The sequence below is a fragment of the Amphiprion ocellaris genome, chromosome 24 (assembly GCF_022539595.1).
Source record: "Amphiprion ocellaris isolate individual 3 ecotype Okinawa chromosome 24, ASM2253959v1, whole genome shotgun sequence".
Classification (NCBI taxonomy): Eukaryota; Metazoa; Chordata; class Actinopteri; family Pomacentridae; genus Amphiprion; species Amphiprion ocellaris.
In genome coordinates, this window is record NC_072789.1 from 996,083 (window position 1) to 1,014,396 (window position 18,314).

The 18,314-nt window shown below is 38.4% G+C and overlaps 1 protein-coding gene across 2 annotated transcripts; it reads left to right on the forward strand.

Moving 5' to 3' along the window:
- The first annotated feature begins 763 nt into the window (after positions 1-763).
- Positions 764-17,967, forward strand: LOC111573370 (zinc finger protein 513-like). Of its 2 annotated transcripts, none has more exons than XM_055008111.1 (7): positions 764-977; positions 1,262-1,489; positions 6,728-6,850; positions 9,748-9,870; positions 11,268-11,762; positions 13,454-13,647; positions 15,628-17,967. In XM_055008111.1, exons 2-7 carry the CDS (start codon positions 1,450-1,452, stop codon positions 16,240-16,242), a joined length of 1,590 nt encoding a protein of 529 aa, XP_054864086.1. In that variant the 5' UTR covers positions 764-977; positions 1,262-1,449; the 3' UTR covers positions 16,243-17,967. The 2 variants fall into 2 exon arrangements, with proteins under 2 accessions (XP_054864086.1, XP_023133268.1); XM_023277500.3 differs by having other exon boundaries at positions 778-977; positions 9,748-9,882.
- Positions 17,968-18,314: the final 347 nt, after the last annotated feature.

Genomic DNA, 18,314 nt, shown 5'->3' on the forward strand with positions numbered 1-18,314 from the left:
TATTTTCATTTAGCTTTTAGGTTTTCATTAGCCTATACACTACCGTTCAAAAGTTTGGGCTCACTTAGAAATGTCCTTATAAATGACGAAAACATGAAATGAATCAGAAACTTTTTTGCCATTGACAGTTTGTTGCACAGACAGGCAACTGGAAAGCTAAAGTTCTGTAGTTTTCTTTGGTATGTGCTGCATCTTTGACAGTAATTCAACTAGAAAGTTCCGTGTATTTGGACTTAATTCTTTTGGTTTTTAAGGGTTAAATCCTTGAGAGATATTGACATCACTGACTCATATAGTTAAGTCTTGAGGTTGTCTCGACATGTGCCTGCTGGTTTGGTTCATATGAATGGAAAAAGGGCCCCCACCACGGGGAAGCTACAGTATTATTTACTGTAAAAATTGATGTGACTAACATAAATATTAAGGTTAAGATCCTACAATAATACTTATGATTATATTATATTATATTATATTATATTATATTATATTATATTATATTATATTATATTATATTATATTATATTATATTATATTATATTATATTTAATTAATTATATTATATTATATTTAATTAATTATATTATAATTTAGAATTCAAATTTTACCGAACTTATGTATTATTTATATTATTTATTTCAAATTTATCTGACCTATTTGAATATCATGGTTCAGACCCTACAATATTTGTTATTATTTAATTTCCCTGAATAATTTAAATATTGAGTTTTAAGATCCGACAATATTGGACAACGTTTTTTCTTTTACGTCTTCTGAGACGTACAGGTCATGTGAGGTCAGAGACTCATTCTAAGGACTACAACTCCCACAATCCCCCGCTGCTGTCAGTGACGTCACCTGGAGCCCGGACCCGGCGTATCTGTCGCTGCGGTGTGTTTTTCTTTTAACAACAAAAGACTGTTTTTGAGGCAGTTTGCGGCGTTTTCTCCTAAACAGCAGCTTTGCGGACTTTATCACAGGTACGTTTGTGAGCGAAGTGACGCCTTTCTAGTAAAAATGCTATTTTTCGTGTGAAGTTGTGACTGCAGTTTTAATTTTTAACGCTGAAGTTAGCTGCCCGGCTAAGTGGCTAGCAAGATGGCTCCGACTATTTACTGCGAAACAATAACAAAGACTGAGCCTCGATGCTGACTTCAGGCTGGTTTTAATGTTTAATGTGAGTGCAGTTTATAAAGTGTTGTTTCTGGGGAAAGTTTAGCGGTATTTAAGCGGAGCTGCTGCCGGTGTTCGTCCTCCGTTTCAGGCTGGGAGTGATGACACCGCCGCCGGTAGTGTCCGTTGGAGGAAGAGGAAGAGGAAGGAGGCGATGAGGAGGATGATGACATGCAGTTAGCTGGCTGCCTGGCTGGCTGACGGACGGACCAGAGCCCGCTGAGAGGGAGACGTGTCCCCCCGAAACCAGAGCCGGATCCGGGACGCACAGAGGCGAAGATGCCGCGGAGGAAACAGTCGAACCCGCAGCCGGTGAAATGTGAGTCCAGCTGTTCACATCTGCTTTCTTGTCCACAGCTCGAATCACAGAGCAGGGAAGAGGCTCTGTAGTTGACATTTTTCTACTCTAAGCTTCGTTTTTATTAAGTTAAACCCATTTTGAGCTATTTCTAAAGGCTTGCTGCGGAAACAGCCGCAGTAAAAGTGGCCTGACTGGTCTGACTTATTGACTCTGAGGCTGGGTTCTTCCTCATTATCTGAGAGAGGAAGACTGTTGTCCTTAAACTAGATGTGTGTGTGTGTTATCTCATCCTGAATGTTCTCTTCCTGTCTCCACCTGACCTTCCTCTGCTCCCTCCTCTTCTTCCCGTCCTTCCTCTCTTTCTTTCAGGGCTTCCTGAAAGATTTCTCTCTTGTTCCCTTCCTTTTTAACGCTCTGGTTTCGTTGTTTTAAAGTGCTGCTCAGGGTAATTCCTGCATTTTTAGTTAGATTTTGGTTCCTCTCTTCCCATCCATCAGCAAAGTGTGAACTATGCAGTGAGTAGAGACACAGTCAGACTTTGGTTCACTGGCTGGATAAAAAGTGATCCTGGTCAGAGATGATGGAGGTCAATCAGAGATTATAGGGGTCATAATGAAGGTTGTTAACTTTAAGGGCTGTTTGACATGTCAGCATTCTTCTGTACATCAGTCAATGGGAATGAGAAATCTACAAACTTAACCTAACCTTAGTGTCGTCCTGCGGGTCAAAATTGACCCGGTTTGAAGTTTGAAAATGTGGGAAAAAATATATATTTTAACAGTGAAACTTCTGATGTCCACATTTTCAACATTTTTGGGAAATCTTTGAACATTTTTTGGTGGAAAAAAATGTTAAAAATATTTCTTAAGAAAATTCACAAAAAAATCAACCAAAATCCTGTGAATTTAACTGGATTTTGGTTGATTTTTTGTGAATGTTCTTAAAGAAAATATTAGAAGTTTTACTGATATATATGGAATCACTTTAGATATTTTTAGGATTTTTTTTGGAAGATTTTTACTAATTTTTTGAAAGTATTCACAAGAATTTTCTTGCCAGATTTGGGGGATTTTTTTTTTTTGAAAATAAAACTGTTAAGGGAAACTTTTAAGGAATTAATGGAATTTTCTTCCTGAAGGTTTTGCAAATTTTCAGAAATTTGGGGAAATTTTTTTTGCTGAATTTTTGGATTTTTTCAGTCAAGGAAACAATATTTTTTTTGGTGCCCGTAAATGAAGACAACAGGAGGGTTAAACATGACACTCAACATAGAATCTAATAGCTTTAGTGTCATCATACATGGTGGCTTGATGAAAATATAGGTAGCTGCCACTGGACGGTGCATTGATAACAAGCTACATTAATCACAATAAATAATAAAATCAAATGGAAATCAAGACTATATTAAGAATTACAGCATATGCAACAGAGGCAACATATATAAAGTACAGTGTGGGAGGTGAATGAAATCAAATAAAAACCAATAAAACCTGGGCAGGAGATTGCACTTAAGCAAAACATCTAGGTCTGACACTGTCCCGTGATGAGGCATAAATGGAAATCACTGTAGTTTTTGGACAAATCAAGGTGAAATTGTTGTTTCCAGTTTGATAAATACTAACAGGCTAATCAGTTTTCTAATCTGTGTTCTATAAGCTTCAGTGCTAACGGAGTCAAACAGATCTGGCAGCAAATCAAGACCTAGTATAAAACCTTTTTAATGTATTTTCTGCATTTCCATGCTGGTTACCGTGGCAACGTGATGCAGACAGTTTACCTGCTGTAACTGCAGGGTTGCACTCAGTGGGATTACTAATGTACAAGTCAACGGGTTTGCAGTAAAACTTTAGCTGAGAATCTATCAGGAAAAGAATTTCTGAAAGCTGACGCTTCTAACAGCTGATTTAAATCCTACACTGTGAACAGAACCTCCTCCTGAGCAGAACAACTGAACAACATGTCAACCTGCTGACACTTTAATCCTCTGTTCAATACAGCAGCTTGTTTACGTCAACTTAACTAAAGAGAATCATACTTAATATAATCACGGTTCTCCTGAATGACTCCAGTTTCCTGACAGTGCACCTAGTTTCTTTAAGTCCAAACATGCTTGTACAAAGAGAGTTTGGGACCTCGACAGCTCCAGATATAAAGATCTAATGAGCAGTGAAGTACCTGTTATTGTTGAGTTTGTTAGTGTTACTACAGTACATATAAATGTACATCTAATACAATACAATACAATACATCTACTTGTGATGTATTTTTAGTGATGTGGTGCAAGGATCTGCTAATGTCTGAGTGACGTAAGAATCTGTGTGGATGTTGTTGTACTCTCTTAATTTATTGAGCCGCTGTGCTACGAGTTCACCAACTTCACATGTCCTGAATTGATTTTATTCTCAGCCTACATACACAGAATAAACACACATCAACAGACTGCATGTGCGGAACTACACACAGATTATTTTTATTCTTAACATTCAGATGCTCTAGTGATTGGACCCTGCTCTTTTCCATTAGTGGGTCACAAATATAAGAATCAATGTGTTTTTATATAGTTTTGGCCATTTTTGTTAAGAATAATCATTTGCATTATTGTTTATATTGATTTGATGTCTGACATGCAAATCTATCAATCAGTATGGAGCTACATGAATAAACGCACACACATTCATTACATAGACTAATGTTAGTGAGCTGGTCTTAATTAATTATAAAGTAGACTAATTTGATAATACATTATAATAAAACAACAATCATGAATGTGTTGGGAAAAAAAATCAATTCGGTGACATCATTTTTTCTTAGATAATAAATGTAGATAATGTAGATACATGTTCAGGTCTCTCTGTGTAAAATAATCTTCCTAATCGGAGAAGTTTCAGATATAGTGTGTGTTCTCCACAGTAAATCTATTCCTGACAGCCATAGCTGATTAGGATCACAGCTTTCCATCAGATTCTACAGGAAATGAATGCGGGGCATTTTTGACCCACTTATGGAAGCTTTTGGTACTAATAGAAATGTTAGAACTTCTTAAAAAGTATAAAAGATAGCTTAAAAATGTAAATGGATGACAATAAAACATGTTTTCTGAGGAACAGCTGGAAAATGAAATGATGAAAAGTTTTCATTTCAAAGATACTGCAAGAAAACGGCGTCACCAGGTCATTTTAGACCAGGAGTGTCAAACTCATTTCAGTTCAATGGCCACATTCAGCCCAATTCGATCTGAAGTGGACCTGAGCAGTAAAATCAGAGCATATCAACCCATAAAACTCCAAATTTTTCCTTTGTTTTTGTGCAAAAAAACCCCCATGTTTTTCAAATGTTCACATTGAATGAACAAAACATGAAGAACAACCTGAAGTTTCTTCAGAAAAATAAATTTAATTTCAGCAATAATATGCCTCAGTTTATCATTTATACATTACAACTTATAGATCACAGAGTGTCTACAAAGGAACACAACATTTAGTCATGATCAAAACAACAACAGCCGGACAAGAAAAGACAAAAAACAACAAAAAACAAGACAAAATATTACAGAAATGAGACACAAAATGACAACAATGAGAACAAAACAACAAAAAATTAGACAACATGAAACAAAACAGAAAAGAGACAAAAATTAGGGAAAAAAGATGCAAAGTGCCAAAAAAATGGACAAATGACAAAAATGAGACAAAAAATTATACAAACGACACAAGCGAGACAAAAAAACACAAAATGGTGCACAAAACAATGACTAAAGCGAAACACAAAATGAGAAAAATAAGACAAAAAACACGAGCGAGACAAAAAGTAGACATGACAAAACAAGAAACAAAATGACAAAACATGACAAACGACAAAAGCCAGTCCAAAAAAAATGACAAAAACATGACAAAAGTGAGACATAAAATGACAAAAGAACAATCTAGTATTTTACTTTCTGATGTAAACAACTTGCCATGGTCTAGAAAATATTTTAAATTTATAGTTTTACTAATTTACAATCTGCAGTTAATGTCTTCTCTGGAATTTTTACACTTTGAGGGCCGGATTGGACCCTCTGGAGGACCGCTTTTGGCCCGCGGGCCGCATGTTTCACACCCCTGTTTTATATCTTCTGAAACACTAATTAAATAAGGTGTAAACAGGTCTAAGCCTGATTATAAAGTCTGCTTTACTTTCACAAGTTTTACAGCTCATTTTGTGAACTTATGATCCAACTTGTCCACATTAAGACCAAATAAACAGATTAATTATTTGTGTTTTTATCTACAAATTAAACTCCTTTACAGAACATTTTAAGCTTCCTTTAACACGGACAGGAGGATTTATGTACAGCATGTATTACAGAACGAAGCAGCTTCCAGTTCAAACTGTGACGTTTTCTATTTGGATAGATGGTGTAAATATGTGAGACCAGCGACAGGCTGAGGACAGCTTTCAAGAACAAGACAGAAGGTGGAAAAGTAAACTAGATTTGTGTTCAATAAAAGGAAAAGAAACGACCCAGAATGAAGGAGGAGGAGGAGGAGGTGAAGCAGGAGGTTAAATGTGGAGGAAGACGGAGACAGAAAGCAAAGGAAACCAGTAAGGAAGAGATAAGTTCAGGAGAAAGAGTTGGAGGATGAGGAGGCAGGAAGAGGAAACGGAGTCCAACACGTTTTTATATACTTAATGGTGTTTTTGTTTTCTTAACCGTTAATGAAACACAAAACTGACCCAGATTCACCCATTACTGCAAAAACTCTCCGTCTGGAGGCGGTTTGTCTCCTCAGTGTGCAGATAATTCATAATATTTTACTGAATCAATTAGTCAGTAAACTGTCCAACAAATTATCTGTTGTTTTGTTCCCAGTCATTCATTTTAAAATAAAATTTAATCTGCAAGTTAAAAATGTGTTGTTTGTTTTTGTAAATATTCAATCATGAACTGAACAACATGTCAACACTGAGGCTGAAATAATTAATGAGGAGGATTATTATCAGATACTGCTTATCAGGAGCACCTTTTTATTAATTAAATCAACAGTTTAGAGTGCTGCGATGTTCATAAACAAAAACAAACATTTTAATTGACAGCAGTTAACCCTTAGATGTATCAGTGGGTCTAAAACTTGGGTTTTCAACGTAGGTTATTATGCTGTGATTTTACTGGTCTCTGGAGATCAAACTGGGCTGAATGTGGAACCTGAGCTAAGATGAAGATTTATCTATCATGTGAAATGTCTGGAGGTTTCATGAGAGGTTTTGTGTTTTCAGTGGAGTCTGAGGACGGGGCGGTGGTGTGCAATCCGAGCTGCCTGGTTCTGGAAAGTGACTTTCTGCTGAGCGGCGAGCTGGAGTTTGGAGACTCGGAGATCATGGGGCTGGACAGAGAGGCTGGTCAGTGAAGCACACAAACATCAGATCAGACATAATGTAGATCAGAAACCATCCACCATACTGAAACGTTTCACCCTGTAAAGCCCAGAGTAGCGCTGGAGCTACGACTGCAGATTGATTTCTGATTGGTGGTAGATGTGAAACCAGGTCATTCTTTTAGCTTATAAAATCTGGAGAGTTCTACTAACATTTCACACATTCACCAGCTCTCAGAGCACTTTTTGGTTGCAGTGATGAGTTTGTAAAAATACACAATAAAGCGCATAACAAAAGTCTTTATAAACAAGACCATGGGATGTTGGGCAACTTTTTTACTAATCTGACGGATACAGCTACAGTTGTGCTCTTAAGTTTACATACTCTGGCAGAATTTATGATTTCTTTGGCCATTTTTCAGAGAATATGAATGATAACACAAAAACCTTTGTTTCACTCATGGTTAGTGTTGTGCAATAGTTTTTTATTATCAAACAACTGTGTTTATTCTTTTTAAATTATAATGACAATAGAAAGTACCCAAATGGCCCTGATCAAAAGTTTACATACCCTGGAGGTTTGGCCTGATAACAGGCACACAAGTTGACACAAACGGGTTTGAGTGGCTACTAAAGGTAACCATCCTCACCTGTGATCTATTTGCTTGTAATCAGTGTGTGTGTATAAAAGGTCAGTGAGTTTCTGGGCTCTTGACAGGCCCTTCATCTTTCATCCAGTGCTGCACTGATGTTTCTGGCTTCCAAATCATGGGGAAAGCAAAAGAATTGTCAAAGGATCTGCGGGAAAAGGTAATTGAACTGTATAAAACAGGAAAGGGATATAAAAAGATATCCAAGGATCTGAAAATGCCTATCAGCAGTGTTCAAACATTAATTAAGAAGTGGAAACTGAGGGGTTCTGTTGAAACCAAACCACGGTCAGGTAGACCAACAAAAATTTCAGCCACAGCTGCCAGAAAAATTGCTCGGGATGCAAAGAAAAACCCACAAATAACTTCAGCTGAAATACAGGAGTCTCTGAAAAAAACTGGTGTGGCTGTTTGAAGATGCACAATAAGGAGGCACTTGAACAGAAATGGGCTCTATGGTCGAGTCGCCAGAAGAAAGCCGTTACTACGCAAATGCCACAAAGCATCCCGCTTACAATATGCCAAACAGCACAGAGACAAGCCTCAAAACTTCTGGAACAAACTCATTTGGAGTGATGAGACCAAAATTGAACTTTTTGGCCACAACCATAAACGCTACATTTGGAGAGGAGTAAACAAGCCCTATAATGAGAAGTACACAATCCCTACTGTGAAACACGGAGGTGCATCACTGATGTTTTGGGGATGTGTGAGCTACAGAGGCACAGGAAACAAGATGAATGCAGCATGTTAGCAGAAAATACTGGAGGAAAACTTGCACTCATCAGCCTGGAAGCTGCACATGGGACATACTTGGACGTTCCAACATGACAACGATCCAAAGCACAAGGCCAAGTCTACCTGTCAGTGGCTACAACAGAATAAAGTAAAGGTTCTGGAGTGACCATCTCAGTCTCCTGACCTCAATATCATTGAGCCACTCTGGGGATCTCAAACGTGCAGTTCATGCAAGGCAGCCCAAGAATTTACAGGAGCTGGAGGCTTTTTGCCAGGAAGAATGGGCAGCTTTACCATCTGACAAAATAAAGAGCCTCATCTACAACTACCACAAAAGACTTCAAGCTGTCATTGATGTTAAAGGGGGGAATAGATGGTATTAAGAACTGGGGCATGTAAACTTTTGATCAGGGTCATTTGAGTAGTTTCTGTTGTCAATATGATTTAAAAAGAGTAAATACAGTTGTTTGATAATAAATGGCTTCACCCAACCACCTACCATGTGTGAAAGAAAAGTTTTTGTGTTATCATTCATATTCTCTGAAAAATGACCAAGAAATCATAAATTCTGCCAGGGTATGTAAACTTATGAGCACAACTGTATGCAATTTAAAATATATGGATAAAACAAGACGTTTGTTGCACTTTTAAAAAATTTATTGTAGTAGTTCAGACATAAGTCAAAAAATATTATTAAAACTTGAGATATATGAGGTATATTGATATAAAGCAAATAAAAAATACTCCAAAAAATTGCACTACTGTATGTAGAAATGTAAGAATATGTCCCGGTAGACTGGCACAATGGTAGATCTTACAGGATTAAAATCTTTGTCTAGTTTTTCTCTTTAAAAGACCTTTTTTAAGCAGGGAGTGTTAAATTAAAGATGGGGGTAAGTAGGGCTAAATTCTGTCACAATGTAAGGTTTGATGTTGAACTTTTTCTCTAAGTTTCTGTCTGTTAAACCTGATTTTAACTAAAGATTCTTTTTGACTAATCAAAATTATTCAAAAAGTAAAAAGTATTATATAAAAACAGTGAGATAAAGGAATCAAAATTATGAGATACAAAGTCAAAACAAGTTAAAAAAAATCTAACTTGGAGATAAAAAGTGACAACTGATTTAAAAAGTGATAATGAGTGAAAATGTCAAACTGGCTTATGAGTTAAAAAGTAAAAAAAAAACACCAAAGCTATGAGATATAAAATCACAAGTTTAAAATCAATTTTAATTGAAATAAAAAGTTAAAATGATAAAAGCCTCAATTATGAGATAAAAAGTCAAAGTTGTGAGTTAAAAGTTATAACATGAAAGAAGACTGTGGCTTTTTTTAATCATATTTTTGACTGATTTTAAAGCATTGTTATTTCTCTTTATTTTTCACGTCTGGGTGTTTTTCCACAGATGATGCTTTAGTTTTACAGTCTGCTTGTTCTGTAGGTCTGAGTAAAGCAGTCTGAGCTGTTTTAGATGGAACAGAGTGATTTATTCTAAAACTTTTTCAACAATCTGTCTGTTTATTGTGTCTTCAGGAGTGACGGTCTTCTCTCTCAGCATGGAGGACGACTCCTCAGCTCCGACAGACTCCACCTTCCCGACTTTTCTGTCCTGTAAAGGATGTGGTCATCTGCTGGGGGACACGCCTCTGGGGGCAGGTCTGGGTCTCGGTAACTGTTTAAATTTATTATTTCATCTAATCTACTTCATCAAAGACCAACAGGCTTCTATATAGACCCTAGAAATGAAAAGGATTTTTAATTTGTTTTGCTTGCAGAGAAATCTGAGGTTATGCTACAGCTTTTGTTTTGACACTGATGTGGTTTCTAGTCTCTAATGTGAAGGTAAAGTCTGAGTCAGTCAGGAAGTAGAAATCTGATTACTTTGTCCACTAAAGAATGCACTGGACCGTTTCTCCTGCTTGTTTTGTGCATCGTTTTCCTTCTACAATAAATCAGTTAATCGGGTAAAAACATGTTTGTTGTTGAGATGGAAGAACTCCAATCAGTAGCTGCTGTAATGCTTTTTGTCTCTCCATACAAAATAAATACAGTTTTGTGAGCTACATTGGAGCTGCAATGATTAGTTCATTAATTGATTAGTTAGTAGTTGACTGTTAACTATTTTATTACTGATGAATTGTTTTAAGAGAAAAAGGAAGTAAAGGTAATTCTCTGATTGCAATTTCTTAAATGTGAATATTTTCTAGTTTCTTTCTTCCTCTATGACAGTAAACTAAATATCTTTGGCTTGTGGACAAAAACTGATCGACATTCTTCACCATTTTCTGACATTTTATTACAGTTGAGAAAATAATTAATAGATTCTAGATTCTGATTATTCAACAACAATAAGAAAAACACTCAGAGAGAGCAGTCCTCCTCCACGGCTGCTCAGTTGTATCATTTCTGATGGATAAGTCCTGATAAGTCCTCAGCAGTCGATTTGTAGTAGGATCACAATCATGTGATCATGTAGTGTTCACTTGTTGTCATGGTTACAGTGATGCCGTGCTGCTATCTGGCAATGATATAGAAATCTTTAACAAATCTGTGGATCCAGACTATAACGACAAAAACGAGACACAAAATGAGACACAAAACAACAAAAACAAGACACAAAACTACAAAAATGAGACAAAACTACAAAAATGAGACACAAAACAACAAAAATGAGACACAAAATGACAAAAATAAGACAAAACTAGACAAAACTACAAAAATGACAAAAATGACAAAAACAAGATAAAACAACAAAAACAAGACACAAAACTACAAAAATGAGACAAAACTACAAAAATGAGACACAAAACAACAAAAACGAGACGTAAATCTTTAACAAATCAGTGGATCCAGACTATAAGCCGCATCACTGCCAGAATCTAATCACTCGGTCCTTGTGTCATTTCTGACCTTCAATGAAAATTTCATCCAAATCTGTTACTGTTTTTGAGTACAGTTGCTGACAGGTGGAACAACAAACGTGCACCAATCATCACATAACTCTGCAGTGCTCCTTGGTGGAGTAATAATCATCAAAATTCATTTTGTTCCAGGTGTTGGTCTGGACCTGGCTGCAGAGTTCTACTGTCTCACCTGTGAGGAAAGCTTCCAGCACTCCGCCTCCATGGACTCCTCTCAGGTGGAGGGATCCAACCTGTCCGACAGATCCGTCAGCGGCTCCGACAGGAAGAGGAGGAGCGTCGCTCAGGGCAACGACCTCCCCGCCAAGCTGTTCTCGTGTTCGCTGTGCGCCTTCACCTCGCGCTACTCCAATCACCTCAAACGCCACATGAGGATCCACGACGGCCACAAGCCGTTCCGCTGCCCGGTCTGCCCCTACGCCTCGGCCCAGCTGGTCAACCTGCAGCGCCACGGCCGAACCCACACCGGGGAGAAACCCTACCGCTGCCAGCAGTGCAGCTACGCCTGCAGCTCCCTGGGAAACCTGCGGAGGCACCAGCGCATGCACACGCAGGAGAGACCGCAGAGGAGGGAGAAGGAGAAACGACAAGGGAGAAGGAAAAAAGCCAAGGCTGGACCTGAGGAAGGTAAAACGTTTACTGTGAGGACAGAACTAGATACAGGTAGTTTTACATGATCCAAGTTAATGTTTGATATTAAATGTGATAAATGGAAAATTAATTGATGGCAATTTCTCTGGGTTTTCTCTGTTTTAAATCATATTAAAGTGAATCTCTGTGAGGGACAGATGGTCAGATAAACACCAGAACATTTAACCTGAGACTCAAACTCACTCTTTACTGTCTGTCTGGCAGCTTCTGGGTGTTTTTAGTCACTGTGGGCTCATTTTTCACTGCAGTAGAAAGTCCTGCTCCTAGATGGAAACAGAACAACCATGAAGATGGAGACAGAACTCAAAAGTATCTCATCTCTGAAAACACAGCCAACAGTTCACCCGAAATCTCTGGAAATTTTGGTCATGTGATTTTTGGTCACATCAGAGTCAATCATGGAACATCTTTAGCTCTTCAGTAAACACTTAAAAAAACATCTGGTGCAGTTTACTTTTGTGACAATTTACTGACAGTTTCTGGCTGATAAATGTGTAAAAGTGTGATTTTGGGGAATTTAAAAAAAAGATATCTTTCAAACCCACCAGGCAGGTTTTTGGGGTTTATAAAGTTAAAATGTTTTTCATCTCAGCCTTGGAAATCAGAATACATTGGCTAAACCAGAACTTGGCTCAAGTACATTACTTATATTCTGACACTGTACATGTCTTATTTAATCATTTTACAACAATAAATCCTTTGTATCACCTGGATTCTGTATAAAAACTAAATGTTTTGTCTAAACTGAGCTGAACTGCAGGCAGTGTTCACACAGAGCAGATAGGAGACAAACATGGAGACTAAATATCTACAACATACCGGTGTTGGTACCATGGATGGAGGCTTGTACACTCGTAAAATAAATAATCAAATCATTTTTCACTTTTAAAAGAGGATAAATCACATTCTTACTGTGTCAGACTGAACAGAAGATATTTCTGCTCTTTCTGCTTCTAGTCATAGTTGTTCTGCTTCCATGTGCTGCAGGATTTTATATTGCAGTGAAAAATGAGGACGAGCATCATGCAAATACACACTGCAGACTGAGATGAACCCTCAGGTTTTGTTTTTTTAAGTCTAACAGGACTGAATGTTCATTTCGGAAGCAGAAAAGCAGAAGCAAGTTGAAACTGAAAGAGTTTGAAAAATGAGGAAGAGAAATTCTCCCTGGTTGAACGCTCCTCAATCTAAAATTAACTTCTGCTGAGATGAACTGTATCAGGAGAAACATTTAGAGGAACATCTCTGCTCTTCAGCTGCTAATTATCCAGAATAACTGAAGGAAACAGTAAAATAAGAGCAGGAAGGAGGACAGACAAGCAGAGGACACAAGAACCTGAAGGGTTTTATGCAGCTAGTTTTTATTTAACATCGATTTAAAGAATGAACAAACTAGGGCTGGGCGATAAATCGATTTTATCGATTAATTCGAGTTTGTACTTAATGTCGATTTGTTTTAATGAAAATCGATTTTCTCATCAACATCCGCCACCAACGCCTTCCCGCTGGGCTCCCGTAGTTCAGAGTGCTTTTGATTTTTTGTGAAAAAATCAGAGATTTTTTTTTTTAGGCCATGTCGCCCAGCCCTAGAACAAACTGTATTTAAATCAGAATATTGTGTAAAAGTATGAAGAAGAGCTTTTTAAATGCTTGTCTCTGTCCTGCAGTGGTGTCGGACCTGACCCTGCGTCTGTCCCAGGACTCCGGTTATCTCCAGACGTTGGGGGGCCTCGGCTGTCCGTCCGGCCCCCTCCCGGTCCTCCTGTTCCCCCTGCGCTGCCGGGTGTGTGGCCTCACCCTGGAGGAGGCCGACCTGGAGGGGGACAACGCCGAGGGGGAGGCGGAGGGTGACGGAGGGCAGGTGAGACTCATCTGTTGTTGTTTTTCTGCTGAAACGAACTGAAAGCATCTGAACTTCATGTTGGAAAAACGAGGCTGTTTAGTTTGTTTCCATAGCAACAGCAAACAGAGCAGCTTCCTCATCACTATCCCATAATCATCATTTAGACTTTCCACCTCGTCTTTTTGTGGAAAGTCGTCATTTTTAGGACACATATTTTTCTGTTTTTACAGTTAGATGAAAATATCTAATTGTAATTTTTATGTCAGAACTGCCACTGAAATTCAGAATGTGATTATTTTCTCTAATTTGTAGTAAAAATATTTTTTTAAATCAGATCTAAAAAATGCATTTTATTGCCTGTTGTTGTTTTTTATATACCATAAATGTAGAATATCAATCCAGGTTTTTAAGTCCAGTCATCACTGATCTCCATTTTTTAAATATTTTTTAGAGAATGTTATCTTTTTTTTCTACTAAACATGCAGAGTAGATTTTAGTTTAAGTTTTTCCAGCCCTGAGTTTTGACTTCAGGTTTGTCCACAAGTCTGTTCTGGCCACAGCAGGTTCGGTTATCAGCCTGACAGGTGAAATCTTTATAGAACAAGTTCACTAAGATGCTCATGAAGCTTACTGCTGTGATAAATCTGGATTTTGTCACATCTGTCTTGCAGTGAAAAATGTAAATCTTTGTGTCAAAATTTTGAATAACATTAACTCCAACACTAAGCGTTATTAAAATGATTTTGGCTGTTTAACTTTTTTGAACCTTTCATCTTTTATCATTCAGTAAAATATCAGAAGTGCTTTAAAAATGTATTTATTTTCAGGAATGGGTCAAAAAAGGCATCCAGATAGTTGAAAGAATGATGAATGACCCCGACAGATATTTTATTATTCCACCAATGAACGTGGCAAAGTTGTCTGTCTGTCTGTCTGTCTGTCTGTCTCTGTCTGTCTGTCTGTCTTTCTGTCTGACACAAGGACCAAGTGATTAGATTTTGGCAGTGATGCAGCTTATAGTCTGGATCCATGGATTAGTTAAAGATTTCTGTATCATTGCCAGATAGCGGCACAGCGTTACTGTAACCATGACAACAAGTGAACACTACGTGATCACGATTGTGATCCTACTACAAATCCACCGCTGAGGACCACGTATGTTTAAAAACTGTAACTGTGAATAATTCCTGCTTTTTAAAGAAAGTTTTAATAGTTTGAAGTAGGGCTGGGCACGAATATCTGAATATTCATCATTAATTGGGCCCGAATATCCAGAGCCCAGAAATTGCTATTTGGACCAGCCCTAGTTTGAAGATATTTTAAAGTCATTTTGGACCCATTTTTAGTCTCTTTTTTTTTTTTAACCCTTCTCAGCCATCCCAGACAATTAACTCATTTTGAACAGGCTTTGAACCATTAAGGAGGATTTTTTGAGCAAGTTCTGGACAAATATGAGTCATTGTGGACAGATTTTTATTGTTTTTAGTTATTTTTGGAACCCTTCTAAGCCATCCTAGATGTTTAACACATTTTGGACAGATTGTGAATAGGACTTATCAGGACTTATCGATCAGAAATGATCCAAGGAACAACTGATTAAATTGTGGGGGTGTTTCTGAGTCCCGCCTGCTACATATTTTGGTCACATGATTCAGTATCCGTACATAGCGTACACATGCAGAAGACACGCCTGTGCTCAGAGCAAGATCATTTAGTTTGTGGGTACATCTATGTTAAATGGACACATTTTATGTTGCTGTGATTTCTTATCATAAATAACTAATAAACAAATGCTGCATTTCTGAAATATGGGGGAATGAGCAGCCTTGGAGGAGGACTGAGCTCTGAGTGCTTTTCTAGTTATATTTGTTGTTCCTGTCAGTTCATCGTTGTAGTGAATGAACTTGGTTTCTGTCCACCAGCAGAAATGCAATTCAGAAACCTGACAGGATCTTTAACCGTGTCCTCTGTTATTCTGTCTCTGTATTATTCTATCAGATGTGTCGCCGCTGCTCCTTGGACCTGCTGTCCAAAGACGTCTCGGGGCCTCCCTGCAGCCTGGACGGTCCTCGGGGCCCCCGGCGGGGACAGCGGGGCTCCAAGCTGTACCGCTGCCCTCGCTGCCCCTTCCTGTCCCACTACCCCAACCACCTGGCCCGACACTCCCACACCCACTCTGAGGAGAAACCCCACCGCTGCCCCCACTGCACCTACACCTCGTCACACCTCGACAACCTCAAGCGCCACCTGCGCGTGCACACGGGTGAGAAGCCTTACCAGTGTCCGTCCTGCAGCTACGCCTGCGGGAACCTGGCCAACCTGCGCCGCCACGAGCGCATCCACTCGGGCGCCAAACCGTTCCACTGCGGCGTCTGCGGCTACTCCTGCAACCAGAGCATGAACCTGAAGAGGCACATGCTGCGGCACACCGGAGAGAAACCGTACGCCTGCGCCGAGTGCAGCTACACGACGGGCCACTGGGACAACTACAAACGACACCAGAGGAAGCACGGACACAACACGGACAGTTGGGACAAACACACTCCCATCAACGGGCTGAGCTGGGGACGAGACGTCCAGGAGGACCAGAGTCAGGGACAGGAGCACAAGTAGACACACTGTGAGAGTGTGTGAGAGTGTGTGGGAGTGTGTGAGAGTGTGTGGGAGTGTGTGTGAGTGTGTGAGAGTGTGTGGGAGTGTGGGAGTGTGTGTGGTGTGTGTGTGTGTATTGTGTGTGTATTGTGTGTGTGGTGTATACACTGGTGAACCTCCAGCTCAGCTTGGAGTTAAACTCAGGTGCCTTGGACAGACTGAATGACTGTAACGCTGCACTGACTTTATAAATGGGCATTAATGTGTGTTTGAAGGGAGAGATCAGCGTCTCGCTCTGTTCTTTGGGAAATGCAGTGATGTGATCATGAAGCCGGTCTGATGTTTATTTTTTCTCTACAGAGGATCTATATTTTCTAGGTGAGGGATTTGGACGGTTTGATCCTGGACTCAGTCGGTGTTCCAGCAGGGTTCCTGTGCAGCTTTAGTCTCACTCACTGGGGTGTTGGTAAGCAGATCGAAAGATCATCTGACTCTCTCACTGTTCAGAGAAAACCAATAATTAACCTCCCAGCAACACAATGAATAGAAATATGACATAAAACCTGCTTCAGTCTGATTATTAGGCTTTTATTAAGCTTTTAAATAGAAAATCGGATTGAAAGAGAGTTAATTTTGGAGTTCAGGGGTTGGAAATGTTCTGATTGTTTGACTCTTGCTGCATCAGAAAGCTAAATAAAAGTGAAAAAATAGACACTGATTTAAAAAAAGCTGTAATGAGGATCAGTATTAGAAAGACAAAGTCATGATGTTTTGAGAAAATAAAGACACAATCTTCTTAGGTTAATAAATAATGACATAACATTATAATAAAAAGTATTTTACAGTGATGGAAACAATACATTTAGCTGCAAAATACTGGATGTTTAGGTTTCACTAATAATCGCCTCAGTATGAATTTGAGTTTGTTGTTTTTTCTGTCTTAATATGAGGATTTTATTCTTATAATATTATAACCTTTTTCTTCGTCTATTACATCTTTATTCTTATAATGTTTGGACATTTTTCTCAAAAAAACTATTACCACAATTTTTCTGATAAAATGACTATTTTCTCATAAAATCATCAAATATTTCACCTTGAAATTTTAACTATTCTCATGAAACTGATCATTATCTTCTCCTAATTTATCTGATTTTATGCTTTTTAAATGATCACATTTTCATCTTACAATTATGACCTTTTTCTTGTGCAAATATATTTCTTCCCTGACAGTTATCACTCTTTTTTGCTCTTAACTTTGTGACTTCGTTGTTTTGAATTTCCACCAATCAGTTGTAGCTGAATCTTTCTACAATCATCCTGTAATTCAGTCAGAATTCTAGTTTAAACAGAAGCAGAACGTGGTGAAAATGCTTCTAGATTTAAAGAATAAGAGCTTTTAAAGTGGACATGCACAGGAGCCCCGCTGGGTTTTCATTTATCCAACCCGAGCTGCATTCAGGAGGAACCTCATGCCTTTTTTCAGTCATGGCTTCACACTCTGTCTTCTTTTTTTTTTTAGATCTAGATCCTGAAATGTGTTGGGAAATTACAGCTCTGTGTTCAGACTGAGAGATTCTTTATTCCTCTCAGCGTTTCAGAGGATATCTCTGCTTGCTTTACTTGTTTTTAGCACAAATTTCATGAAAATCAGGCTCTCGGACATGCAAACAATCAGGGAAGAGTTTACTGATAATAGAACTCTCTTTTTAATAACTCATTAAAGTTCCCATCAAACACTGAAAACTTGCTTTTTTTTCATTATTTGTTTGTATTTGTATATATTTTATTTTTTTAATCTGTGTACAAGCAGCCAGAACTATGTAAAAGTCTGTTAGTGTTCCATGTTTTTTTTAAATCTCTCTCATCGCAGGCATCCTTTGGTTCCTGTTCATATGATTCCATAGATGATGGGTTTAATCTGTGAACTTGTTGGTCCTGACTGTAACAGATGTTTGTTTATAGGTAAAGGTCCTACACTCCAGCATTTAGAATCATGGAGTTGAGTTAAAAACATACCAGCAGCATCGAGACACAAAACAAACCAACTGTTTTTAAACCACTAAAAGCATCTGTGAGACTGAAGCCTATAA

Coding starts and splice junctions, on each gene's coding strand:
- LOC111573370 (XM_023277500.3), top strand. CDS start 1,450: ATGCCGCGGAGGAAACAGTCGAACCCGCAGCCGGTGAAAT. Junction 6,851..9,747: donor GGGGCTGGACAGAGAGGCTG/GTCAGTGAAGCA, acceptor TTGTGTCTTCAG/GAGTGACGGTCTTCTCTCTC. Junction 13,648..15,627: donor CGGAGGGTGACGGAGGGCAG/GTGAGACTCATC, acceptor TTATTCTATCAG/ATGTGTCGCCGCTGCTCCTT.